This window comes from Falco cherrug, chromosome 16 (assembly GCF_023634085.1).
Source record: "Falco cherrug isolate bFalChe1 chromosome 16, bFalChe1.pri, whole genome shotgun sequence".
Taxonomy (NCBI): Eukaryota; Metazoa; Chordata; class Aves; order Falconiformes; family Falconidae; genus Falco; species Falco cherrug.
The window spans coordinates 2,838,962-2,863,924 of record NC_073712.1 but is presented as its reverse complement, the minus strand read 5'-3'; the positions used below and the strand labels follow the sequence as shown (position 1 = coordinate 2,863,924).

Below are 24,963 nucleotides of genomic sequence, written 5' to 3'. Positions count from 1 at the left end.
GTTACAAAACCTCCCTAGGACTGCAGGTGTAAAATGCTGTGAGGTAAGGGAACATGTTATTCGGGAGGTCCTGGTGGTTGCTGCATCCTCTTGTACCCCAGGGAGCAGGCACACAATTGCACTTGCTCAGCCGAGCTCTGCTGAGACTTTCCTGTGCCTGCTTCCTCTGGGCTTAGAGCTTCAGGATGGAGACAACACCCGCACCCCCTCACCGTTCTCTTTATTTACAGACACAACATCACCTGGTGGTGTGGAGATGAGAAACGGCACCTTGCGAAGCATCTGCCCACCCAGACAGCACTGTGCCTGCAGCAAGGTCTTTGCAAGCTCCATGCAGTGGGAGGGCAGGTGGGTGCACAGTGTGGGCTCCACGACGTGGGGAAGCCATCTGGTCGACCGAAAGGCAACACACTTCCCCGTGGCTGAGCCTCCTTTCCCTTCTGAGTCATCTATTTCCACCGGCCCCCCACCATGGTCTTCCCACGGGCAGCCTTTGACCTAGAAGAGAAGTAGAAAAAGCATTAGTGACCATGAAAAGAGGGACAAGGTGGGTGCCATCAGCAGCCCTGCAAAGAGGACTAAGCTGTCTCTGGTTGATGTTCACTGCCCTGGCAGGAAGGTCTTCAGTGGCTCCAGGTAAAAACCTGGGACCTGAGTCAGCCTGTGTGTTTTGGGACTCTATGGGAACAGGCTCATGCAGTTTGCCAGGTGTTTCTAAGGACCCCAGATCCCTTTCCCCTTTCTCCCTCCTAAGGATCCTTCAAAGAAGCATCAACGAGTTGGATCTCCAGTTGCAGAGGGTGAAAAACAGCTGCAGGATCCTTTTCCCAAGAACCAGAAGCTGTGAAGCTGTTAGCCAGGACCCCCCACATCACTCTCCTCAACCAGCATCAGGGGAACAGGCACTGCTCTGGCTGTGGGTCAGCAGAGAGGAGGCTGTAGCGGCTTGAGGAGGACAGTGAAGGGCATTTCTGGCACATGATTCTGAGAGTCACCAGTGCAGCTTTGGCTGCCAGTCCTTGGCATTGCCCCCTGCCTCAGCCCTGCTGCTAGCCTGATGTCAGCCCCGGCGCCCATGCAGCACACATGCAGTGGGAGACACAGCACTCAGGGGATGCCTGTACTCACCCTTTGCTGCAGTAACAGGCCATGTTGGGGCAGAAGAGAAGAAAGGTTTGGTGTAAGCGGGTGGGAGATGCTGCTACCCTACACACGGGGCAGGCTGAGCACCTCTCATTTGAGATGGCAGCATGGGATAGGGATGTGAGAGCAGCATGGTGCTCCTGAGAGTGCTGGTTAAACACCCACTGCCACCCTCCCACAAAGGGTCCTCCAGTCCTGTGCAGGGAACATGGGCATGGGGACAGGCTCCCTGGACCCTGCGGGGCTGCACAGTTCCCACAGCCCATGGGATTTCCCCTCCTACACAAGCTGGGATCTCCAGCACCTTCCCTGAGATGCTGGGCAGAGCCACTGTAGGGGTGGGGGCAGCTGAGCTGGCAGGACCCTGCAGGACCCTGGCCTCTTGCAGAGGGGGGATCTCCCTGGGCTCCATCCCCATCCAGGGTCTCTGGGGCAGGGGGAATCTGGTGGAGGCAGGAGGCAATGGGAGCAGGGCAGTGTGGACTGGCATCCCCGGGCCAGACCTGCAGGTCCATGACCACCAGCTGCCAGTGAGACCAGAGGCAGGAGTGGGAAGGGCAGGAGGTGGCTCTGCCAGTGTGCAGAGGAGCCAGGAGATACACAGGGAGGGAACTGGGGACAGGGAGCTGGGAGCTGGAAGGGCAGGAGGCATCAAGGAAGGATGCTCAGCCTGCTCGGGGACTTACACTTTCTGGTGGTCACTAACACGGTTTCGGAGGACGTTGATCTGCAAGAGAAACACAGGCAGATGGTGAAACTTGGCAATATTCCCTATGCCTGGCCAGGGATGAGGGTCAGGGCTAAGATGTGTCACTGCTCTCTCTTGCCAGGCTTTTAGCACCGGGCTGTGAAGTGCAGCACAGCAGGAAGCCTATTGCAGTGCAAAGCACCTGTCCCCAGGAGCAGGGAGGTCACAGGGCCACCACACAGCCCCTGTCACCAGCTGCCACATCTTCCAGCGCTTCACAGCTGTGTGCTCAGCCTCGCCAGTGTGGCTGGGAGAGATGGTTTGATCCTGGTGCATCTCCAAAAGGGAGGCAGATGTGGCTTTGCTTTTAGTGGTTCTGCAGAGCCTCCTGAGCGCTCGTCACCCCAGGTACCGTGTGGGGCAGAGCCCTGTCCTGACGCAGCCACAGCCTCCCCAGCACAGCCCCCACAGCCCCCTGCATCTCGCAGCGGGGAGCAGGAGCAGGCAGGCACGTGGCGGGTGGGCAAGCTCACGGAGGACCTCACAGCTCACCTCATACTTCTGCCGCTTGAACTTCTCCTGCAGGTCAAATTTCTCAGCCTCCAGGTCACGGATGGTTTGCCACAGCTCCCTGGCCTTGTCCCTGCGGGCAGAGCCAGCTGCTGTCAGTGCAGGAGCGGGACGTGGCTGATGGGGAGCCCGCTGCGGGGGACAGGGCGGTGATGCCACCACCTCGCCCGCTGCCCCAGGATGGGACTCTGCCGGCTCCATGCCAGGCGGGATGCCTCAGCCGGCGGCGATGCCAGCCCACTCGTGGACCAGGGACACGCAGGTGCCACACCTGTGAGCGTGGCTCCCCCTGACGGCCGTGCCGCCTGGCAGCGGTGGCCCGGCAGAGCCCGTGTCCCCGCGGGGTATCACAGCCCCCTCCCAGCCGTGCCATCGCCACCCGCCAGCCCCCGGGCAAGGGCCCTGCCCGGCAGGGGGGACCCAAAGCAGAGCTCCCACCCTGGACACCCCTCCTGCAGCCTGTGCTCACCTCAGCTTGTCTTCGTTGAGGTGGTCGATGTTCAGGGGCTTCCGCCGTTCACTGAGGATCTTCTTCTTCTTTTCCCGCTCTGTTTGCTTCTTCCCACCCTTTTTCTCTGACTGAGGAAACCGTCAGTCCGCCGGAGGGAAGGAAAGCTGCCCAGCCTTTGCTCCACCCCTACCCCCAGTTCAGCACCCTCAGCTTTTGGGACTCCAGAAACACATGAGGTCCCCGAGGAAAGTTTGGCAATAGCAGACAAGACCCCCCCGCAGCTCCTGCCCCTGTGGTGGGGCTGGACCAGCCCTGGCCAGCACCTGCAAAGCAGAGCTCTGGGCTCACTTCGGCCCTCCGACTGCCGCTGCGGCCCAGCGGCACTGCCCTGCCTCCTGCTCACAGGAACCACGTCTGCCAGCACCGGGGACACGCTGTGCTGGGAGGCCAGCCCGAGGCCGAGCCCTTCCCGGGAGCACCAGCAGCTTCATTGCATCCACCCGGGGTAGGATCACACCTTCTGCATGTAGCCTCCAAAATGCAGCATGTTGGACAAAGCTTTTTTCTTCCGCGCTTCCTCCTCGGCCTTCTTCCTTGCCTCCTCTTCCTCCTTGCGAGCTCTTTCTTCCTGCCAGGGTCAGAAGTGGGTCAGGAGCGGACAGTCAGAGACCTCACGGACCGGCTCGCACGCCACACACAGCTCGTGCTCCCACGTGCTCCGCGGCCGGGCTTGTGCCAGCCGAGCCCAGCCCCAGCGCCCCGTCCCTGGGGACACTCACGGCCATGCGGGCTTGGCGCTCCTTCTCTCTCTCGCTGCGAATCCGCTGCTGCTCTGCCCTCTCCGCTCGCCGCTGCTCCTGCACAAGGAGAGGATGTTGGCTTGGACACTCCAGGGAATCTGCCTCCTCTCTGGCCCTAGGGACGCATCCCTGACCCCAAAAGCCCTGAGAGCCCCAAGGGCAGACCTGCTGCTCCCGTGTCTCCCGAGGGAGCTTGTGGAACAGTGGCCTGGGGGAAGGTGCCTCTCTGTCAGGCACCGCAGCAGCCAGACCAGACCAGGCTTTCCCCAGGCACGGGGGTACAAAATCTGGCTCACGTCTCGGGCTCTGTCCTGCAGGGACATGGGATGTCTCAGGTTTTCCTGTCAGGACTGTGGGGAAAGGATGCAGCTGCATGCCCACAGGGGAGGGGTTGGCAATAGCGATGGAAGGGGAAGGCTGCAGACGTACAATCCTGTCCTTGAGGGACATGAGCTCCTCTTCCTCCTTCTTCCTGCTCTCAAAGTGGGCTTCGATAAGGGCCTGCAGCTCATTCAGGTCCTTCTCCATGCGCTTGCGGTGGATGTCCTGTACCAGATAGGAAGAGCAGCAACAGCTGCACTCCTCACGGGTGAAGCCCTCCAGGGGATGCAGAGCTGCTGGGCACAGACTTGAGCAGCAGTCGGGGGGGGTCCCCCACCAGGGATGGACACCGAGTGCACTACTTACATCAAAATCCAGTCTCTCACCATCTGGGATTTTGGGAGGCACCAGGTTTGGCATGAAGACCCTGCAAGTGAAGGTGAGCAGGAGGATGGTGAGCCTGCAGCAGGTACCTGGGACAAGACAGCACCTTTTGGCCATGCACTGATCTACCCAGCCCTCCTATCCAAGCCTCACAGTCCCCAGGGATGCAGAGTGAGCACATTTTGAGGGCAGGGAAGTGTAATGCTGCTTGCTGGAGGTTGCCAGCTGGACAGCCTCAGAGGAAGACCTCTGGCATTCCCGGGAAGTACTCCAAGGCGCCCGCATGGTTGGAATAACTCCGTAAGCTGCAGGCAACTTGGCCACAACCGTTTGCCAGGTACCCTGGGACTGGCAGCCACCCCATTGCTCACCCAAAAGAGCATAGAAGAACTGTGTGCTCCAGTGTGATCTGGCACAGGGAGCTGGAAACCAGCCTCTCATCCTCTGTGGGCTTGGGGGAGGCCAGGAGATGCTCAGTAGGGGCACATAAAGATGTAAAGGGATGTAGAGGTTGCAGCTGAGGACAGATCTGCCTCCCACACCTCAGCATCCCTGGGGTCCACGAGGACCCGCAGGCTCCTGGCAGTGGATCATTGCCTCATTCTTTCAGACAGGTGCTCCTGTCCCTGGGGTGCTGGCACTCATGCAAATGCATGTCTTATGCCAGCCATGGCCAGGACCATACTGCAGAAGAAAGGCCCTGGCTGTGCCATGGACTACATACCCCCGACTAGGGTGCACACAAATTTTTTCCAGCTGCAGGGCTACAGGGCAGCTAGGCTTCCCCCAGGGAGCACACAAAATGCTTCAAAACTGCCAAAAGACCTCATTCTCAGGATCCCCTTCATATTCCATGTCTATCTGCCCGTTTCTCTCCCTTTTTCTCTCCATGTCCCAGTCCCACCCTGCCTTCATGCTTCTGAGGCCTCACTGTCCCATGCCCTTTCTGGATCATGGTGCTAAGCCCATCACATGGAGCCTCTGCCCTGGCACAGCTCCTAGGTCAGACCTTGCACCAGAGAAAATGCACTGACACTTACTTGGGTTTTGGCTTCGATTCACCTGCAGGTCCACAGGAGCAGGAGAGAAGGACAATGTTAGTGTTGCAGGGGCATTTGCTTTCACGCCTTGACCCAAAAGCCACAACACTAAGCCAAGCTACCCCTCTACCCCAGCAACACAGGCTGCATTGTGGATCATCCTCCAGCAAGAAGGTGTGCAACGGGGTGTCTGTCTGTGTACCAAAACCCAAGATGCATGTTGGTGCTCCTGGCTGAGCAGAAAAGCATTTGGTGCCTCCTTACACAGGTGAAGGGACAGTCCCTCCCACCCCAGAGAGGACTGAGGATGGATACTTCACCTTCCCCAGGCTCCTGCTCTCGGTCCCCCTCTCCACCTGCAGAAAACACAAAGTTTTGGCTCCCAGAGGCCAGCCCTGCCACGCACCCTGCCCATGGACACAGTGGGGTGGTTCAGCCAGGCTGTTCCCCTCTGCCTCACGTTATCCCCACTGCAAAACCCAGCCTCATCCCTCCAGGATGAACAGGGAGAGAGCAGGTCCCTTACAGACATCCCTCACTCACAGACAGACCAGGAGAGCCCCAGGTCCTCTCTGGGAGGAACCCAGCAAGTTTTGCAAGAGCTCAGGCTGCAAAAGCAGTAGTACTACCCTCTCCTTCTCTATTTTGGGTGCATTTCTTACCTAGGCAGCACAAAGCCATCCCTCCCACAGGTCTCCTGCTGCCCCAGCCCTGGCAGAGGACAGGGCCAGGGCAGCTCTGCACCATTTACAGCAGATTCTCTCTCTTCAGTAGCAAATTAATTCTACACCAAAAACCCCATTACAAGGACCCAGTGTCTTGGGGGACTGGGGATCAGGACTGAAATGTCCCAGACCATCTCTCCTCTGTTCCTGCTTTACCTTCTCCTGGTCCTTTCGTTTCATCTTCTTGTTCTGTTTCAAAAGCAACGGGGAGAATATGAGCATCCATGGGTGAGGGCAGCCATGTGCCCCCAGCACAGAGGGTCCCAGCATCCTCCTAACTCAGGCAGCACGGCTGGGATCTGAGCCTGCCCTACCAGCCACGACAGCACAGGGACACACATCAGGCAGCCCTCCAGAGAGGTCCCATGAGGTCCAGTGCCCTTTCAACAGTAAGACACATCAAAGCATGACCCGCGCTCTGGAAATCCCCCCTCTAGGGCAACAGGGACCTCTTGGTGGAACAGGCTGAACTCATTTCTGGCATTATTTCAGAGTGCTGGGCACAGGCTGATCAGCACCCAGCAGAAAACACCATTATCCTCATGCTTGCAGGGCCAAGGCACTCAGTAGATCTGGAAAGGGCAGTTCAGTTTTGACGCTTTCTTACTGGAAACCACAGAGACAGGGCAGAGCTGCCCCTCTGTGCTGCTGGCCCACGGCCATAGACCATGCTGGGGCACCCCAGACCCTGCTGGGCACCTCAGCGAAGCAGAGCATAGCTCCAGCCAAGCCACGGCAGCTCACTGGTGAAGCCACCACTCACCTTCTGCCTTCGTTTCCTCTGTCTTCTCCTCCTCCTCCTCTACTTGTTCTTCCTGACCTGTGGGATAATGGGCAGCGTGAGTCGGGCACCTGCCACTCCCGCTGGTTCCCCACGGACCCCGGATCAGGACAACTGTGGCACGGAGCCGGCCGAGAGAGAGACCCGAGGAGATGTGACCGCAGGAGAGAAGCGGCAGCTCAGGACTTCACTCTAACCTTTACCCAAGGGCCGGTCTCTGCTTGGGCAGAGCAAAAATAAAATTAAAGGCTTTATAGCCACCTCCAGGTTTGTCCCTCATGCACTCCCATGCTATCATGCTTTTACACCCCGCGATGGGGACAGTGATTTCTATTGCTCTCCTCTAACCAGTGAAGTATAAGTCTGGCTGGCATCAGAGAAAGTGCCTCCGGCACCTGCAGCCTTGTTTATGGCACTGCTGGAGCATTTTTCCACTGGAGGGAGCAGTATCCCCACGAGAGTCCTCCACTGGAGTCAGAGCGATGCTGGGATCCACAGGTCCTGGGAAGACTTGTGGTCCCACAGCAAGACAGAAGGAAAGAAAAAGAAGATAGCAAGCCACGAGTGCATGTGGCTGGTAGATGTAGGAGAGAAGCCACAGACACAGGAGCAGATACGCACAGCGCAGCAGGGCGGGAAGGGGGGAGTGCAAGAAGCAAGAGAGAGAAGTGGAAGAATGAAAGAAAACCATTTCCCAACCAGGGAGAGGCAAAAGACACACCGACCCACGACATATTCACAGCAGCAGTGGAGAGATGAAATAAAGAAAGGTGCAATAACTACCGTCGTCTTCCTCTATCCATTCTTCCTCTTCTGGGCCAGGGAGGAGGGAAAGGAATAAGTGCAGAAGTTAGTGGGACGCCGTAAAGCTGTGGAGTGTAGCTATGGGCTGCATGAGATGAGGACTAGCACTGCAGTGGCTTCCCCTTTGTTCTCTCTTTGCTTTTAATGTCCAGGGTGTTTTGCCGTGCAGCAGCCCGGGCTGCCTGGCAGTGCCCAGAAGCAACAAGAGGCTCAGCAAAACCCAGCTCCCCAGCCCAGCCCCAAATGCGCAGCCCAGCTGCGTCCCAGGGTGCCTGCACACACCATGGGGCTTGCTCCTCCGCCAGCCTGAGGCAGCTGGAGGTTTGTGCCTGAGCATCATTAATGAATGTATCAGCTGAGGCTCCAGCTCCCGTCGAGTTACTGGGCTCACACCTCTGCCAGCGCCCGAGTCCAGCATTTCCACCTGCTTGGAGTCAAGGGATCACTGGCAAAAGAGACCCTCAGAAAGTTCAGACTGGTTTTGATCCTACTGATGTTTCAGGTGGAGAAATCTAGACACAGTCTCATCTGCCTTTCCTGGTCATGATTTGCCCATTGCTGTCGAGGAGCTTATCACCACAACCCACCAAGCAAAACACTGAACCAACGGCACTCGTCTCTAGGTCCTTGCAACAGCCGGTGAGACACCTACCTTCCTCCACGTACTCCTCTTCACAGCGCACACGTGTGCATGGGGGAGAGGGAAGGGAAAGAAGACACAGGTTATTGAAGTTGCTCTGGTGATTTTTTAGCTTCATCCTCAGGGCAGCCGCAGGTGCTCTGCATCCTCTTACCTTCCTGCTCCCTGCAAACCAAAACATAGGTTTGCAGAGTTACAGCGGTGTGCTGCAACGGGGCATGTGTGTCCACCAGAGAGGGCAAAGGGGAACTGGGAACTTCCTCAGGGCTGGCCCCCTTTTCTCTAGCAATGGGCAATGACTGCTGGGCAGCGTGCCATAAGGTGGCAGTGGGGATGGGACAGGACCCTAACACAAAACTCCCCACTGCTGGGGGTCTCGGCACTATCGCAGCAGTGGTGGCAGGGTGGGGGACCTCATGCTGGGATATGACAAGAGCCAGTGACCCCTGAACAGCACCTCTAAAGAATACCACAACCCTGTGGGGAAAGTAGGAATAAAGGGAAAGAAAGGGTGTTTACAAACACACCACTTACTGGTCATATTCTTCAATGACCTCTTCAGAGTCCGACATCCCTGGTTATCTAGCAGAATTCAAGGCAGATTGGAAAAAGCAAGTTAGGAGCTGAGATAAGGGCAAGCACAGCCTGTCCTCCAGAACCCAGAGATGCTGCGCCTCTCCAAAGCACTTGGAGCTTCGAACTGGCCCCAGCCATGCTGTGACAGCATTATCTCAGCAGAGATAAGGCCCCCGCCTCCCCTCCTGTCGCAGGATCACAGCTCGCCCCAAATAGGAGACAGGAGATTAGGCACAGCCTCATGCAACACCGATAACTGCTGCCAGGAGCCATGTCCAGGACACGCAGCTCCCCTCACCTCAGCCATCTCGGGGCGCTGCGTTTGCTCAGGACACAGGAAAATAGCCCAATTATAACGCTCAGCCTGTATTGCTTCCTGACTATTCTTAGCTTGGTTGGGATATAGAAACTTGCAGGGATGTCCCGTTATCTCAGATTTGCAGCCCTGCACAAGCCACAGCACGAGATCTCAGTGAAACCTCCCAGCCCAGCCCTCCAAGTGCGGAGCGTGCTCTGGAAAGGGGCATTTCTCTCCTGGTCCTGGCCCTGAGACAGAGGTTAGCTAAAAGGAATGAAAAAAAAAAAAAAAAAAAAGCCCCCCCAAAAAAAAAGCCTGATTTAGCAATAGGGCTAATAACTCTGCAGAAATGGCTATGCTCACCTTCCCAGCACACCCGTGTCTCTCCCAGCTGTGGTCAGGAGGACCTCACTCAGCATCCCACCCATCCAGCTTCCACCCACTGCTCCGCAGCAAGGTCTGCACAGACTAGCCCCATGATCAGCCTCAGCTCTGGGCATCCCGGAGCAGCACTGAGCATCAGCCCCAGCCCCTGTACAGCCTGTCCACTGCTGGTGTTCATGCCAGACTTCAGCAAAGCTGAGATGCAGCAGGACAACGCAAGGCAGCTCTAGAAATAACCCCCATGTGCTAAACCACCTGTTCCCAGAGCAGCGCCGCTTCACTTCTCCTCCTGCCCGATGTCTGGGAACAACTGGTCCTTGTTACATCTGTTGAGCATTTATTACCCAGGAAGGGTAGGACAGGCTTCGGGATCGCTTATTCAAGATGCTGAATCCAGGACTGGAATCCACAGGCATGGGGAGGACACGTTACAGGAGGGATGCCTCCACATACCCGTGGCTCCCAGGGGCTGTCAAATCTCACTTCTGAGCAATGACTCAGAAGGTGCTTTTTGGAGACAAATGAAGTCAGAACTCAGCCCCCTCTGCCTCAGGTTCACTGCCTGCTTCTGCCGTCATTGTTCCCTTCCCTCTAATATTCCCTCCCTTGGCAGCCACCCAGCACCATCCCCTTGATCCCCACTCCCCCTCGAACACCAGTTCTTAGCCCGACTTTTCCTCGAGTTTGGTCAAAGCATTTACGTGGCCTCTGAGCACCCAAGATTTCACATGATCCTCTCACAACACAAGAGCGAAGGTTCCTCCTGGCCATGAGAGTGCAAACATGCACTTGTGGAAGCTTATTTCCACATTTCCATCTACCTCCTCTCTAATACATCACTAGCTCCCACAGAGTATTTGCTGAGGAGCAGCATCAAAACCAGGACTGTTAAGGGGGGTACACAATGAAAAAAAGTGCCCCTAGGAAATATTTATCCATCCTGTGCACAGAAACAGATAAACCTTTATCACTAAAGCTCTGAAATCTTGTTTTGAAAGAATTTAGAGAACCCAGCAGATTTATTACAGTTACAGAAGAAACATTGCGCGTATTACTGACTGTAAAACAACTTCCATCATTTGCTGTGTCTTAAATAATCCAGATATCCCTCCCAGTCCTTAAAATCCCCCTGTCCATTAGCCCAGGCCTAGCTGGTCACACCTCTGGGGCCGAGTTACTCCTCCACAGTTCACAGGCTCTGCTTTCCTCCAGACTACACAGACACGGAGCTCTCATTTCCCAGCATTTGCTCCGGTGTGGGTCATGTTGCTGCTCCCTTCCTGCCTGGCAAGGCCAGACCACGCACAGGAGCATCCCACCTTTAACTCCTCCATGGGCTGCCAGGCTGGCCCGACTCTCCCACAGGCATCGCATCCCTCCCATCCCCTCCAGAGGCTCAGGAAACAGGGATTGATGAGATGCCCCTGGAACCAGGGCAGCCAAAATTTTTCTCAGCTGCCTTGGCACACATCGGGATGGTCCAAAAGGCATCGGGCAAGTTGCAAACACAACCCCCTGGAGAGGGTCCTCATGCTTTATCCATGGGAATACCTTCATGACAGAAATACATCCCAGCACAAGCAGCTGTGGGGGACCAGCAACTGAGCCAAATCACTTCTGGGTCCTTAACAACTGCCCTTCCACAGAGCATCCTACGCCCGAGCGTGCATCCTGCCGCCCCAGCCTTACCTCTGCCGCAGGTGCCGGTGAGATCCCGGGGAGCGGAGGGGAAGGCAGCGGGCGTCTGGGAAATGCTCTTTGTGGGCAGGAGGATTTAAGGGGGCTCCAGCGCCCACCCCGGGGCGGGCAGCGCCAGGAGGAATGTGCCCGGCGCCCAGCGAGGAATGCAACACTTGTGAGCTGCTATTTCGGCAGCCACAGCCCCGGCCCCCTCCACCGCTCCCCCTTCCCCCCCAGGAGCCCATATAAGCCCAAGCTATTGTGTGGCCTCAGAGATTTGCTATTTTAAACCCTCCGGACTGAGATACACAAGTGCCCGAGGGGCTGACACAAGCCAGCCAGCTGTCACTTTCTAGGTCTGGGGACGCTGATATGGCAGCACTGCCAGGAGCAGAGGACCTGACCCTCCATCGCAGACCCCAGCCCAGGCTCACTCAGCTACTGCGCCGAGCCCAAGATGCTGTAATGAGAAGGGAGGAGTCTCAAGCTGCTTTTAGCTGTCCTTTTTGGTTTTTTAATGTGTCCTCAGGACACGTTTGTCTAGGAATTTTGCCTTTTTTCCCCTTGTCAGAAGAAGGGAAGCAGACCATTCCCAGTCCCAGCCCAGGAGCAGGTGAGTGGGATGTCTTAGAAAGAGCAACTTTTATTAGAAAAGAGAAAAAAAAAAAGCCACAGAGAAAACCAAGTCCTTTCCAAAGCCCGACAAGCAAGATCAGATCCAGAGGCAGCAATAGAGTCCCACACCGAGTTTGGACACCACAACATTTGCTCAAGGCACAGCCCTAGCCCGTTGAATGGCCCTGGCACAAGGATTTGAGCATCATTTTATGGGCTGCCCATGGCACCCTAAAGCCGGCCTCAAGAGAGCACCGTGCATCCCTGCTGGGTGTGCTGAGCAACCCGGGCAGTGGGACCAGGGGTCTGCTCAGGCACAGGCAAATGGCTCCAGGAAAAAGGGCATTGCAGAAGGGGCCCAGCCCAGGGCACTCAGCTCCATGCAACCTCAAAAATAGGGCTGTGGTCAGCCCACCCTTCCCTAAGCGAAAGGGGCCACTGCTTGCACGGGACGGTAAGGGCAGGGTAGAGAAGGCCAAGTCTCTGGCTCTGCCTCAGCTTCGTGCTGGAGGGAAGCACCAGGGCCATCAGGTCCACCCTTCTCCCACGAGGCATCTCCAAGTTACACCGGCGCACGTGTGACTGCGCAAACACCATTTGCCTTTGGTTAGGTCCCTCCAGCAGTGACAGCCTGGGGGAGGGGTGACATCTACCTCACCCAACACGAGCCAGGCAGCAGGGATGGACACGGTCCGCAGATATGCAGCTGAAACTCCCTTGGCCAGGCAGCTTCTTGCCCCAGTGACATCATCCAGCTGCAAGGGAGACACATGGGATGATCTTCTTTACAAGCACAGTTTTGGGACACAGGCAGAGATTAAAAGCAAAACATAAAAACTTTGTGGGAAAACAAGGCAAGAGTCTGCCTTCAGCATCCGCAATGAGCCTCCAGGTCTGGACACTCCTGGACAGGCAGCGAGCGAGGGCTGGGGGTGCAGGGATAATCTTCCAGCCTTCTTCCTTCGCATCCCACAAGCGGAGGACCCTGGCAACCTGAGGTGCACCCACACGTGGCTGGGGAACTCTCGTGGCAGTGGGCTGCTGGATGGTTGGGTAGGGCTGGGCTTTGACCTTCAGAACAAAACACTTTTTCCCAGGTCACCTGGTGATATTATTACAACTGGAAAAGAAGGTGAGAAACCGTGAGGCCGAGCCTGAGGCTGCAAATGCCCCAAAGACAGCTACTGTAACCAGGACTGTACTTGTCCCGAACAGGGGATGGGGCAGGCAGGCATCCCCTAAATCCCACCGCATGCCACTTCCCTTCTTTGACCAGACCAGACTCCTTCTCACCCCCACCACTGCCTGCAGTTGCCCCCTCCTGTCAATGCCCCAAGTCACAGGGTCTTGGGTGTCCCACGCGACCCCTGTCCCCACCAGAGCTGGGTTCTCTCACACCTGCCCTGTGGGTGATGCACCAGCAGCAGGTCCCACCTCCACCCCTAGCTCAGAGCATGCACCCACTTTCAGAGCAGCTCCATGTCTACCTTGGTGTCTTCAGGGGCGTCTCCAGGCTGCTTTACCCAGACATCACGGTTTGACAGGCTGTTGACTTTCCTGATGTCCTGCAAAGAGAAGAGTCATAAGTGGCATAAAGTTTTCCTCATGGATCATGTGCAGTGTTGCCTTGGTCTGACTTTAACCCAACCTTGAAGCATACATGATCCAGGTAAAACCAGCCGGCTTTGAGTTCCTGCACTTGGTACACCCTCCGAACCAAGCGCAGCTCCAGCCCACAGAGGTGGAGGGCAGCAGGCGTTACTATAGGGAAAACCGATAAAGGAGCTGCAAGCTTTACCCCAGGGTGACCCCAGGAGCAAACCTTTTCCTGGCAGACAGGGAGCCAGCACAGCCTCCTGGTACAGACACGTTTGGGCAGCGTTAATCCCTGCTGCTCAGCGCCACGGGTGCCCGGGCTTGCCTGCCCAGGCTGCAGGGCTGGGCTGGAGCTGCCCCTCCTGGTCCCGTACCCAGGCAGCTGCTGGGAGCAATGGCAAAGCACCTTATTGCTGCAAACAGTGTCACCTCCCAGGGCTTGCTGAACCTCTCCTTTCCAGGTACAGTTAACTACCCCGAGACCAATGGGTGTCCTGTCTGTCTCCCTCACATCCATATCCCTGGAGCAGCCGCAGCGGCAAAGTGATGACCTCTGAGTCGCCTTAGCTGGGCACTTTGCCCCACAGCAACAAGACACCCTGCTTTGGGGGGCTGAGATGCACAGAGGGCTGCAGCTCACTGCAGACCCCACATGCAGCAGGACCTCTCGGTACACACGGGTCTCCCAGCTCCACAGAACAGGGCTGAAGGAGTGAGCATGTGTCTCATCTCCCAGTGGCCTCCAGGTCAGAGCTAGTCCTCCAGACACTGGCAGAGATGGGATGGTGCTGGGGTGATCTCTCTCACTGGTGTTAGGGTCAGGTCCCCCTGCATGTCCCCTGGGACACGGTGCTTGCTCCCTCCTCACCCCACCAAGGGCTGGGAGCAGCTGCCTTGGGCATTTTGGGCTCATGATCAGGACGCAGTGACAAGTAGAGCCCTGACATCTCACTGTGGTGGTCCTGCAGCACCCAAACCTCCAGCCCTTGTTAAATTCCTCTCCAATGCTTTAATGGGTTCAGCTGAGGGTTCATCAGCCCCTTAAGCCCCACCGCCCCAGGTGCAGGGACATGTCCCACCAGGCTGCCTGGTCTCAGGGCTCTAGCCTGAGGTGTCAACACAAGCTGGTACCTTGCTCTTTTCCTCCTTGGCAGGCTCCTGAGCTCGGCTGATCCACAGATTAATGCGGGACGTCACCGAACCTGTGATCTTCAGGTTGTCCTGTGGCACAGAGGGGGACACCAGGGTTACAGCACCAGTTGTCCCACTGCACAAACATAACCCAGGACCGTCCACAGGGCACAGGGAGACTGAGCAAAACTAACAGGCAGAGACCAGCCTACACCTTGGCTCCATCCCAGCTCCTCAAATAACAGCACATCGGCACAAACCCACACACTGCCAGAGCACAGTTTCGGTGGCAGCTGGTGCCCGAGCCCAGCCCTGGCTGGTACTGCTCAACAAGCACCAAACCCCCACCAAACTGCATCCAGGCAGCAGCCTGCTGCACTGTGTGCTGGTATCCAGAGCCAGGAAGATCTGTCCAAAAGGTTGGCGCCTGCCCCAGTACAAGACCCCACTGGAAGGTCCTCGCTCGGGCCAGCTCCTGCCCTTACCTTCCTGACAGCAAGTGGCTCAGCCTTGCTGGGAACGCTTGCCTCGAAGAAGTTGCGTTTGCTGGCCACCCCCTCCGAGGACAGCAAGCGGCTCTTCTGAATATTCAGGGATGATTTCACCACCTCTGAGCGCTGGGAGGAGAGAGGGGCATCAGCAGAGGTAGTGTTGCACCCCAAGCAGTAAAAAGCAAAGTCCTGCTTTTGGCTCACGCCCCAAGCCCAGTAGGGTCTGCTCCCTCCCTGCCCATCACCAGCTCACGGGCTTGCTCCGCTGCTGCCCCAAGCTGGACTGATCAGCATCCCCATGGCCCTGTCCAATGGATATCCCCTCCCTGCTCCTCAAACCCTGCGGTGGATCCCTCTTTCTTCCTGGGGTCACCTACATCAACCCCATTAGCACTGGTTGTTCGGTGCAGCTCAGTTCTCTCCCCATTCAGGTCCAGCACCCCACCACCACCCCCCATGCCAGCCTGGTACCTGGACGGCTGAGGTGTACTTTTCCAGCTTCTCCCCAATGGTGGTGCTGCTACCTGGGATCCTCAGACTCGTGCTGGTGAGGAAGAGGAGAAAAAGTTGAAGGCAGCCAACTCAGGGTCTCCCAGGACTCAGTCCATGTCCTGGGGGACTCTGCTCAGTAGAAGAACAGCCCGTCCCACCCAGGCACTCCTGCTCCATCTGGCTGCCAAGTGAACCAGGGCAGCTCATTCCCTGCTGGTGATCGAGAGCTCTGGGTCTCACCATCTTACTAAGGCCACACTGTATATTGACAAACAGCTCTGAGCTCCCCAGTTTACCCTGTCCTCACTGCTGCCTCTTCTGTGTGAGATGCGTCACTGAAGCGCATCTTCACCAATATCAGCATGAGTTTGCCTAGAGTACGCAGAGGCGTGAGCCCAGGTGCCCGTAAAGCCCTGCACTCAGAGGTGGGAGAGGGCATCCCATCAACTCCCAGCGTTCAGACCTGAGCCCTTGGCTCCTCAAGAGCTTTTAAGCAACCTGTCCAAACCTTGTGATGAAGATGTGGAAGATCACTTGATCCGGCCACCAAAGCCAGACCAGGTTGCTCATGGACCTGTAAGTGGGTTTTGATATCTCCAAGGGTGGGACGCTGTAATGGTGCTGCACTGCTCAACACTTAACCACTCCTGTGCAGACACAGGCACTGATGAGAAACTACATCAGCCAAGCAAGGGCTGGCTGGGGGGATCTGTGCAGATGCAAGCTGTATGTTGGACATTGTCCTGTCCTCTGCTAAGCCTCGCTGCCCAGTTAGCCAGGCACCCCGGGGACCAATGTTCAGCAGACCTGTACCAGGGCACTCACTAGCTGGTACCAGGTCCCATCACCTTCTCCTCCTTCTCCTCCCTTGGAAGACAAAGGAGGACAGTTCCTGCCCAGCAAGACCAAAGTAACATGAAGAGAGGTGCTGACCTCCTTGTGAGAGGGCTTTGGCTTTCTTCTTTCTGTTTTCTTGAAATCACCTGGAAGACACAAGGAGAGAAGATACTGGAGACATCTTTGGTTATCAAAGGTAAACACAGCAGAAATGGTCTCAGACCCATCTCCCATTTTCAAGCAAGCTCTGTTTTCACCCACACCAGAGCTTATTTCATATCTCAAAGCTCTGAAGACTAAAGACACTTTGCAGTGTTAACAATTTTATTCCAAATAAAGCACCTTGAAAGCCAACGAAGCCCAGCCAGTTAGCCCTGATTCACAGCACTTCATTCCAGATATCTTTTTTGGAAGGCTAGAATTCAAGGCATTCTCAGGGATGTAACAAGGGACAAGAAGAAGGATGGATTTTATTGTTGTCCTGTGTTCTCAAAGAAGACTGGAAATGCCAGAGGGCGGATGGTCATTCTGGTGACTCTGGAAAATCTGAGGACAATGAGCTCCCTGTTTTCTCAACACTCTCCAAAAGTTTCCATGCCAGCACAAAGCACATGAACATGGGCATGTTCATCATCACCGGCCTTCGGTCAGACAAGGAGAAGGAAAGTGGAGGAAAGACAGAAGCAGAGCTGCAATGCCCCCCAAGATCAAGGGTAGATTTTGAATGCACTTTCAGGAACAGGCTCTGCCAACATAAACTGGAGACCAAAGCAACCCTTCCTTCCCCCACCCTCCACCACCTAAAAGGGGGTCTTTCTTCCCCCTTTGCTTTAGCTCTTACTCGAAAGGAGACAGTTCTTGGGCTGGTTCGTCTGATGGAGCTGCTGTAGGTGACAAGAGCTGGAGAAGTATCTGACTTTTCTGCAGGTTCATCTCGGGTGGGAGATGGCTGTATTACCTCCTTTGAGGGATTCCTGGATGGCTGCTGAGGAAAAAGCAGATATCTGATGCATCCCTGCAGAGAAGGCTGAAGTGCAGGGAGCAGAGCAGCCAGGGTGGGAACCAGTTTGGAGGCAGGAGTCCAGACCTTGGCTGTCTCCCTTGGATATGCAAAGACCCAGACACCTCTTCAGTGAAATTGTGATGGCAATCAGTAGGGGCTTGCCAGAGAAGGTGATCAGAATAGTACATCCAAGGGATGGAAAGGAGGTGGTGGGACCCTGTTCACCACCTCATGGTTTGCAGCTCTCAGTAAAACCATCCCCCAAAGCCCACAGGTCTCATTTCCCTCCTGGTACTTTTGAGTTCCCCATCTCTCTGTTGTCCTCTCAGTACCTAGGACCTCACACCCCAAGGGCTGGTGCCTTGTCCATCCCTGCTCACCTGCTGGTCCAGAGATGAGGTCACCACCAAGGCTGCCTTCTCCTCCATGCTGCGGCTTCCCTGTCTGGTCAGGATCTTCACTTCACGGAGCCGGCAGCCCCCCAGCTCTGGCTGCTGCTGTGGCTCCCCCACCTCTTTCCTTGGCTCCCCCCGAGGAGTCTCCACACCTTGTCTCTCTTTGTCTTGGAGCCGTCCCCTGAGCACCACCTTCCTCTCCGAGGCCGGCTCTGGGTGCTGTTCTCTCGGTGGGTCCCCTCTGCCCTTGGCCACATCCTGATCCTGCTCTCCAGCCTGGATGCTCTGCTGCCCTGCACGCAGCTGCATCCTTGCCTCCACGCGGCTTGCTCCCACCCCTGGCTCCTGCTGCTCCTTCTCCTGCCTCAGCTTTTCAGAAACAGCCATCGTGGACCTTGTCCGTCTCCCTTCTTGTGTCTTCAGCACCTCCGAGAGCTTTCGCTCTTCCCTGTCCTCTGGAGGCACTGGCTTCACCAGGGATGGAGGTCTACAGACAGAGACAAAATAGGGGACAAACCTCAGCACCCAGCTGGTTTGTTGAGGAGGCAAACCTCAGCACCCCAACCAGGCAAAACCCAGGTCAGTGGGCTGGCTTTTATGCTGCAGGTGCAGTTAACCCAGGTGAAAGCCTAAGGGGGTTGGAGGTGTGTGTAAAAATCTCACCAACATCCTGGAGTCATCCCTGCAGACCAGCACTTGTGGCCACCCTGGCCCCACCACCCCAGCTGGGCTCCCTGAGGCTCTGCACGGCTGGGTGCCTGATCTTACCTGCTCAGCGGTCCCACTAGGGCAGGGCCAGCATCCACCCAAGCCCCCCTTGGCACAAACCCTCACATGGCACACCATGTGCCATGGGACACACGTTGAAGTGCATGACTGAGCCCACCAGAGAGATACCCCTCTTCTTGCACTCCTCCTGTGAAGCCCACTCTGCTGCCCAAAGGCACCTGGGACCCCTGCTCTGCCCACAGCTCAGCCCCTCTCACCCAGAAGAGACCCCCACCAACTGCAGCGGCTTCGGCTCGGGGTTGAGAGAAACAAGGCAGCAAGCTCGAGCCATCGGCATCATGAGTGAGACTGAAAGTAGCAGGACCCACACACACCTGCTGGAAGCTGGACTAGTGTCTTTCCTAGGGCTAGAAGGTTCTTCATCTGTCGACGTGGAGGACAGCAGGCTCCGGTGCCTTCGCCGGCGCTCTCTTTGCTGCTCTTCTTCATCCTCAAGGGTCCTCTGCCTGGCCAGGCTGTTTGGGATGAAACACAAGGATGTGGCAAAGCTGTGTCCTGCATGAGGAGCTCATAGCCCTGAGCCCAGCCAAGAAAGAGGCTGAAGCACCCTCAGGGAAGGGCGAATGGGGTGATGGAGCTCGTCTTCCCCAGCTGCTGCATGGGGCTGGAGGAGAGGGGTGCCAACGTGAGCCAGGTGACACAAAGTGCTCTTGCTCCACCCAGCTGGTGCAGGCATTTCCCAATGTGAGCACCCGAGTTACAACTCCTAATTTCTTCTGTTGGAGGGAGCACTCATTTAAAAGAAATCCCTACATTAAGTAAACCTTCCAGGGCAAGGATATTTAACCTGTAACTCAGCAAGACCAGGACCCTAGAGCCACCACATAGATCTCAACCACATAAACTGGAAGGGTAACCACTAGTGGCAGAAGTATCAGAGGCTGAAGGCAACTGCTGACAAGCTCCACCTGGAAACAGGGATGGCAGGAGCTCCTCTTCCTCCCTGCATGTGGCTGGGACTGGGAATTGTTTATAATCACAGATTTTACCAAAATCTTGTAATCAACTGCAAAGAGTCATCTTCAAAGATTTTATTTTGCACAAGGCAAGTGTATAATTTTTCTTTTAGAAAATGCCACCCTGAATAAAAAGCTTCTTGGAAAACACCAGCTTTCCCTCCCTTTCTCTGTGCAAAACCTGTCTACCCTCTCTGCTGCTGCATGAGCTGTGTTGGAAAATGTTTTTATTGACTGGACAGAGCTTTTCCCAACCATGTTCGTTTACCTACAGCAGTCATCCTCGATCAGCTGCAAACACTTGCGGGGCTCCCAGCACCCCCAACAGCCCAACGGGGCAGAGCCCTCCCTGCACAGGATCCATCCCATTGCAGCATCCCAGCTCCGCAGCTGGCACTCCAGTTTCATCCAGACCCAGGGTTTACTTTGGATTTGACTTTTAAGAACATGAAAGTCAGAGCAGGTCCGGGCCTGTGGTATCACTAACGTCGTTGCGGACATGGTGACTCGCAGCATGGATTACAAGTTACTGTGTAATGAAAACTGGGTCATAAATTAAACCACATTACCCCCCGCAACTATTTGCAGCTTCTGTTCTTCCTGGTCAAGGGAGGCAGGGGAGCACGGAAGGGGCAGCCGAGCAGAACGGAGAGCAAAGGGAGGACGGGTCCTGGCTGAGAGCTCAGCGCCCGTTTGGGCACCGGGCAATGCCAGGGGGTGTGCTGCCCTTGCCTCCCGCTGCCTCCATCCTCATTGCCCCTTGCACCCCCAAACAGCCTTCACACCCCAACAGCAATCAGACCCACTGCTGGGGGGCTCCAGGTGGTCCCTGATGCTGTGCCTGGCACCAGGACAGACAGGGATAGAGAAGGCTGGGACCTGCTCCGTGAGCATCCCCAGCCAGCTCTCACTCTGCTCCCTACTGCTCCCCTCCACGGGCACAACCCTGCAAATATTTGTGCACAGCTTAGCCGCCCCGCAAAGGCAGCCCGGCTTGGTTTGCACGGCACGGTGTGATCTCAGCATTCCCACGCGGCAAGGTCAGCACGTGCATGGGGTCGTACGCAAGCAGGTGCCTCTCTGAGTGCTCTTGTCCCTCAAGCAGTGACAGCGTGGAGCACTAATGCCAGTTTAAATCCACGTGAGAGCTGGTTAGTTCTTCGGTGTTGCCTGCACAGAGTCCTTCAAAAAGAGCATGGGATTCTCCTGCCTTGCATTTGCTTGGCTCCTTCAGAGGCAGCACGTAACCTGGCATTATCAACATGCAGCTTCTCGTTATTTGTAATTAAGTAATCCACCCATTAGGCTATGGATTTGCTTTGCCAATCTTTCCCTCTTCTTTTCAAAAGAGGGATTTATTTTTCACCATCTTACCTTTTATAATCTCAAAGAGATGAATAAAAAAAAAGATTGGCGAGTGTCCCCCTGCCTTGTCCTCTCCTGCCCTGTTAATCATTAGTGGTGAGATATCTGACATTTATGCTGTTTCAGTGAATGTGTCTCATCTAATGAGAGAGGAGAAATTGCCTTCCTGGGTTGTGAAATAACCTGGGTGCAGGACCCCGCTGGGCTTGCGTTCAGGCAGGTCTGTGGCTCAGAGGAGGTGGGTGGGACGGGGCTGGGATGTCCTCTGGATCTGTCCCACCCATGGTGGAGGCAGGGTGTGAACTGGCAGCCTCCGAGCAACGGGGTCTCGATCTCCTTTCCTGGGCTGGCCATAGTGGGTGTCTTACCCAAAGTACAAGGGTTTGTAATTAAGTTTAAGAGCCATCACATCACACGCTTAAACCAGGGGTTCTGCTCCATTTTGTGGGAAAGCATGGCTGCGTTTGAGTCACCATCGCCCCGCCTGCGCAGCCAAGGTCGGCGATGCTTGTCCTGGCATCTGCGGAGGTCAGAAGCGATCCCCACATCACCCAGGCTTCATGCAAGCCCCTGACTCACCCCGTGATGCCCATCTGCCTCATCAGCCCAGCTCCCATGGGAGCCAAAATCACTCTTTAGGAACAACCAAGCAGAGCGGCCAGCGCCACGGGGCTGCGGGCATCGTTCGGCAAGTGCTGATGAATCAGGACTTGCTCAGTGCTGGGTGGGGAGAGGCTGCAACCTCCCATGGCAGAGCCGGGACACGCACCCAGGGGCTGTATGGGTACAGCGCGGGCAAAAACCCCACAGCCGGCTCCAGAGCAGGTCCGGAGGCACAGCCCTGCCAGACTGTACCCCAAAGAAAGGCAAACCAGACCAAAAATATATCCAGTGTGAGGCACGGATGCATTTCCAGAGCCATTTTCCTACGGAGCGCTCAGCGTGCCCAGGCAGCAGAAACAAAAATGCCTCTGAACTTGCCCACCCACAAGAAGCTCCAGCAGCGCCGAGCTCTCGACGGGGCTGGCACCACCGGTGCAAGCAGCACCCTCACGGCAGCTGCCCCCTCTTCCACAGCACCACTCGGCCGAGGCTCGCCATGCCAGCTGCCCACCCTCACCACTCCCTCCTGCCCGTGGAAAGGATTAAGCACGAAACCACAGCACCTACCTGGAGAGATCAGACCAGTTCCTTCTGCTGAAAGACATTTCTGCTTTCTGTGAGTCTCAGAGAGCCCCCGAAAGCTGTGCAGGCATCAAGGCCAAGGTGCTGTTGGACCCGCAGGGATCTGCACTGCCCAGAGACTGTGCTCCCCGAGGAGGGAGGATCTCCCTGCAAGGTTATTTCCCTGTGCACCTTTACCCTGCCTGCAACCCGTTTACCACCACGCTGCATCACATGGTTTCTTATCTACCTTGACAGAGGCAAGGCTGTAATTTGTCTACTAGCGGCGCCGTGCAAAAGCCACCCTGCCTAGCAGTGCCACGCAAAAGCAAATCACTCCCCGCTGCCTGCTGTGCCAGGGTTCGAGCAGAGACCCGCGCTCCCGGCTCGATCCATCCAGGTCTCCCAGGGTTTCGGAGACAACTCCCTGCAGAGAACCTGTTTTACCAGCCGCTCTCCACCAGTCAACAACTCCTCCAACACCAGTGGAGGAGGTGAATTACCTTGGGCTGAGTGGGAGGAGGCTGGCTCCCAGCGATCCAAAACAGTCATTAAAACACCTCCGTCTGGGTGCAGTCCGGCCCTTTCCAAAGAGCATGGGAGGGTGCCCTGCTCCTTTCAGCTTTTTCTGGGCATCTTGGATTGAGCTGTCACGGCCACCCTGTCATTACGAGCTCCGCTGCAGTTGGCAGCACTCATGAAGTCTCAGAGGAAGTGGCTGAAGCACAGGGGAGGTCCAGTTTTTGGGTGCTAAAGCCCCGTGCCGGAGGGGGACTGTGTGCCCAGGCTCATCCCATGCCTGGACCCAGTCCTCCAAACCCATCGTCTGCCCCAGGCTGGTCCTGAAACCTCATCCCCCCACGCTCACACAGGGCAGCACTCTCCTTCAATGGGCAGGTTGGGGGGGGGGGGGGGGGGGGGGGGGGGGGGCTCTCATCGGGTTGACAGGGGCACCCAGAGGCAGCAGAGCCAGGTCTAAGCCTGGTTTTTCCTGGGGCCAGCCCAGGCGCACAGCACAGCCAGGACCCCAGTGCTGGGGCAGCCGGGCATCTGTCACCGCGATGGCTGCAGGAAAACCCCCCTGGGACCCATGAGTACAAGTTCAGTCTCTGATCCCAGCCAGATCCATCTCTCTGCCAGCCCGAGGGACTGGTTATAAGGCTGGGCTCGCCACACATTCCTCCAGCCCACAGGGGTGTGCCGAGGGCCTGAGCAACCAAAGGAACTATTTTAATCACAGGTTCCTAATTAAAATCCCATTTATAAAAGATAGCCCTGTCAAATGAGCTGTCCGCTCCAAGCAGGGTTCCTTCTCTGTTTTTCTTTCTTCTTGCAGTAACAGGTTGTCTTTTAAGTGTTTTCATACATACAGAAAATTCAGTGAGTTGTGGCATAAGGGGAAAAAAATTACTTAAATAACCTTGCAAGCGTCCTGCTAATTGCTGACAAACTATATATAGCAGTTCAGCATCAGCAAGCTACTATAAAGCAATAAACCTTTCTGATTAATGCACAGGGAGCACTTTACTTGCAAAACTCATTGCCAAAGGATACCACTGAAGTATAGGACTTAACAGGATTTTAAAAAGGATTAGACTGAACATAGTGAGAGAACACCCCCAGCTAGGATCTACACGGCAAAGGAATATAAAGCCTGACAGTTTATGACTCCTCTTTTTTTAAGATGAAGAAATTCTAGACAAGCTTTTAGCGGCTGGGGACCAGGCAGACAACGAACCTTGAAGACACTCACACCTCACACTGCCCAGGTCTTTATTTTCAGCTCAGAGACCTTTTGAGCCTAACAGAGTTTCCTCTTTATTTAGCCCCTTCAATGGCTTTCTCCTCCATGCATTTGCCAAATTTCCCTCAAACCCAGGAAAACTGTTAGTATAAAAAACATCCTTCAGCGAGGAGTTCCCCAGGTCCATTCCCCACTGCTGGAAAAGCTCCCTCCATTCATCTGGGCAAGGTCTTGCTGAGCTGTTTGGCAGCACAAAGCATTTGTCTCTCATGGTCCGAGATTTTTGCTGCCATGGAGCATTTAGCTCATGTTTTCCCTGATGTTCTTCATGCTTTTTCATGGTCACCATAATTAGAGGCAGGCAATGGCCAGCCCAGAGCCCATCACCTGTCTCCTGTATGAAGTCACGTTGGACTTTTCCCTCTGTGGGTCACTTTATCCTCCTGCAAACATCCCTTGCCATTTTATCCTCAAACCCTAAGTCCTGCAAAATCCTTCTGATCTTCATCTCTGCTATGCCGAATACACAAGAACTATCAGCAGTTTGCTACCTCATTACCATTTCCTATCTGCTAATTGATTATTTACCTCTACTTGGACTTTCTCTTAGCCGTGGCTGACCTAAAGATCTTTGTTTCTGGAAATCCAAGGGAACTCTTATCTACCAGGATAAAAGCCTTTATCCAGCAGCTCATTGATGCCTTCAGGGAATTCCAGTTGCTTCCTGAGAATGGACCTCCCTTGGCCACCCTGAGGTCATCACTGAAGCCCAGACCAAACTGCATGCCCACCAAGCTGAAGGCGATGTAATTAGGCAGGGTCATGAGTCCGTGCAGGGAATGGATGCTCAGGGGAACCAGTCTGATGTTTGTGCAGAGGCACCCTGTGCACCGGGCTGCCCGTCCTGCCACCCCAGGTCTGCAGCCGGGAAAGCAGCGCTGTGTGCTCTTGGCTGAGGGAGTTGTGCCACAGGACCCTGCGTGAGGGCAAGGCTCTGGTGTAAAACCGCATTTCTCTCCAGGTACCCGCTGTGCCCAGGGGTGGCAGAACTCTGCCAGCAGACCTGCGCCTGCCCGAGGAGCTCAGGAAGGGCAGATCTT

At 55.8% G+C, this 24,963-nt stretch overlaps 2 protein-coding genes across 4 annotated transcripts; both read right to left on the bottom strand.

The window, feature by feature from the left end:
• Positions 1 to 248: 248 nt before the first annotated feature.
• TNNT2 (troponin T2, cardiac type) lies at positions 249 to 11,389 on the bottom strand. Its single transcript, XM_055728083.1, has 15 exons — positions 11,295 to 11,389; positions 8,871 to 8,929; positions 8,360 to 8,377; positions 6,886 to 6,942; positions 6,279 to 6,311; positions 5,718 to 5,753; positions 5,398 to 5,419; positions 4,340 to 4,400; positions 4,082 to 4,198; positions 3,632 to 3,709; positions 3,370 to 3,480; positions 2,871 to 2,980; positions 2,384 to 2,474; positions 1,830 to 1,870; positions 249 to 498 (listed from the first exon to the last, which is right to left on the bottom strand). Exons 8-15 carry the CDS (start codon positions 4,391 to 4,393, stop codon positions 450 to 452), a joined length of 651 nt encoding a protein of 216 aa, XP_055584058.1. The 5' UTR covers positions 4,394 to 4,400; positions 5,398 to 5,419; positions 5,718 to 5,753; positions 6,279 to 6,311; positions 6,886 to 6,942; positions 8,360 to 8,377; positions 8,871 to 8,929; positions 11,295 to 11,389; the 3' UTR covers positions 249 to 449.
• A 514-nt stretch (positions 11,390 to 11,903) lies between these two features.
• On the bottom strand, positions 11,904 to 22,338 carry LAD1 (ladinin 1). 3 transcript variants are annotated; one of them, XM_005447248.3, is made up of 10 exons: positions 22,126 to 22,337; positions 18,949 to 19,089; positions 17,831 to 18,332; positions 17,289 to 17,432; positions 16,544 to 16,593; positions 15,590 to 15,662; positions 15,113 to 15,244; positions 14,628 to 14,717; positions 13,388 to 13,465; positions 11,904 to 13,020 (listed from the first exon to the last, which is right to left on the bottom strand). In XM_005447248.3, exons 1-10 carry the CDS (start codon positions 22,161 to 22,163, stop codon positions 13,015 to 13,017), a joined length of 1,254 nt encoding a protein of 417 aa, XP_005447305.3. In that variant the 5' UTR covers positions 22,164 to 22,337; the 3' UTR covers positions 11,904 to 13,014. The 3 variants fall into 3 exon arrangements, with proteins under 3 accessions (XP_005447305.3, XP_027672567.2, XP_027672568.2); XM_027816766.2 differs by having other exon boundaries at positions 17,289 to 17,429; XM_027816767.2 differs by lacking the exon at positions 17,289 to 17,432 and having other exon boundaries at positions 22,126 to 22,338.
• Between the last annotated feature and the right edge of the window lie 2,625 nt (positions 22,339 to 24,963).

Bases quoted from the DNA above. Each gene is read 5' to 3' on its own strand.
- TNNT2 (XM_055728083.1), bottom strand. From the start codon at position 4,393: ATGCCAAACCTGGTGCCTCCCAAAATCCCAGATGGTGAGAGACTGGAT. The intron at 4,199-4,339 runs GTAAGTAGTGCA...TATCTGGTACAG, and splicing joins GTGAGAGACTGGATTTTGAT to GACATCCACCGCAAGCGCAT. The intron at 1,871-2,383 runs GTGAGCTGTGAG...TTTCTCTTGCAG, and splicing joins TCAAGCGGCAGAAGTATGAG to ATCAACGTCCTCCGAAACCG.
- LAD1 (XM_005447248.3), bottom strand. From the start codon at position 22,163: ATGTCTTTCAGCAGAAGGAACTGGTCTGATCTCTCCAG. The intron at 19,090-22,125 runs GTAGGTGCTGTG...CATCCCAAACAG, and splicing joins AACTGGTCTGATCTCTCCAG to CCTGGCCAGGCAGAGGACCC. The intron at 15,245-15,589 runs GTACCAGGCTGG...CTCTCCTCCCAG, and splicing joins AGTACACCTCAGCCGTCCAG to CGCTCAGAGGTGGTGAAATC.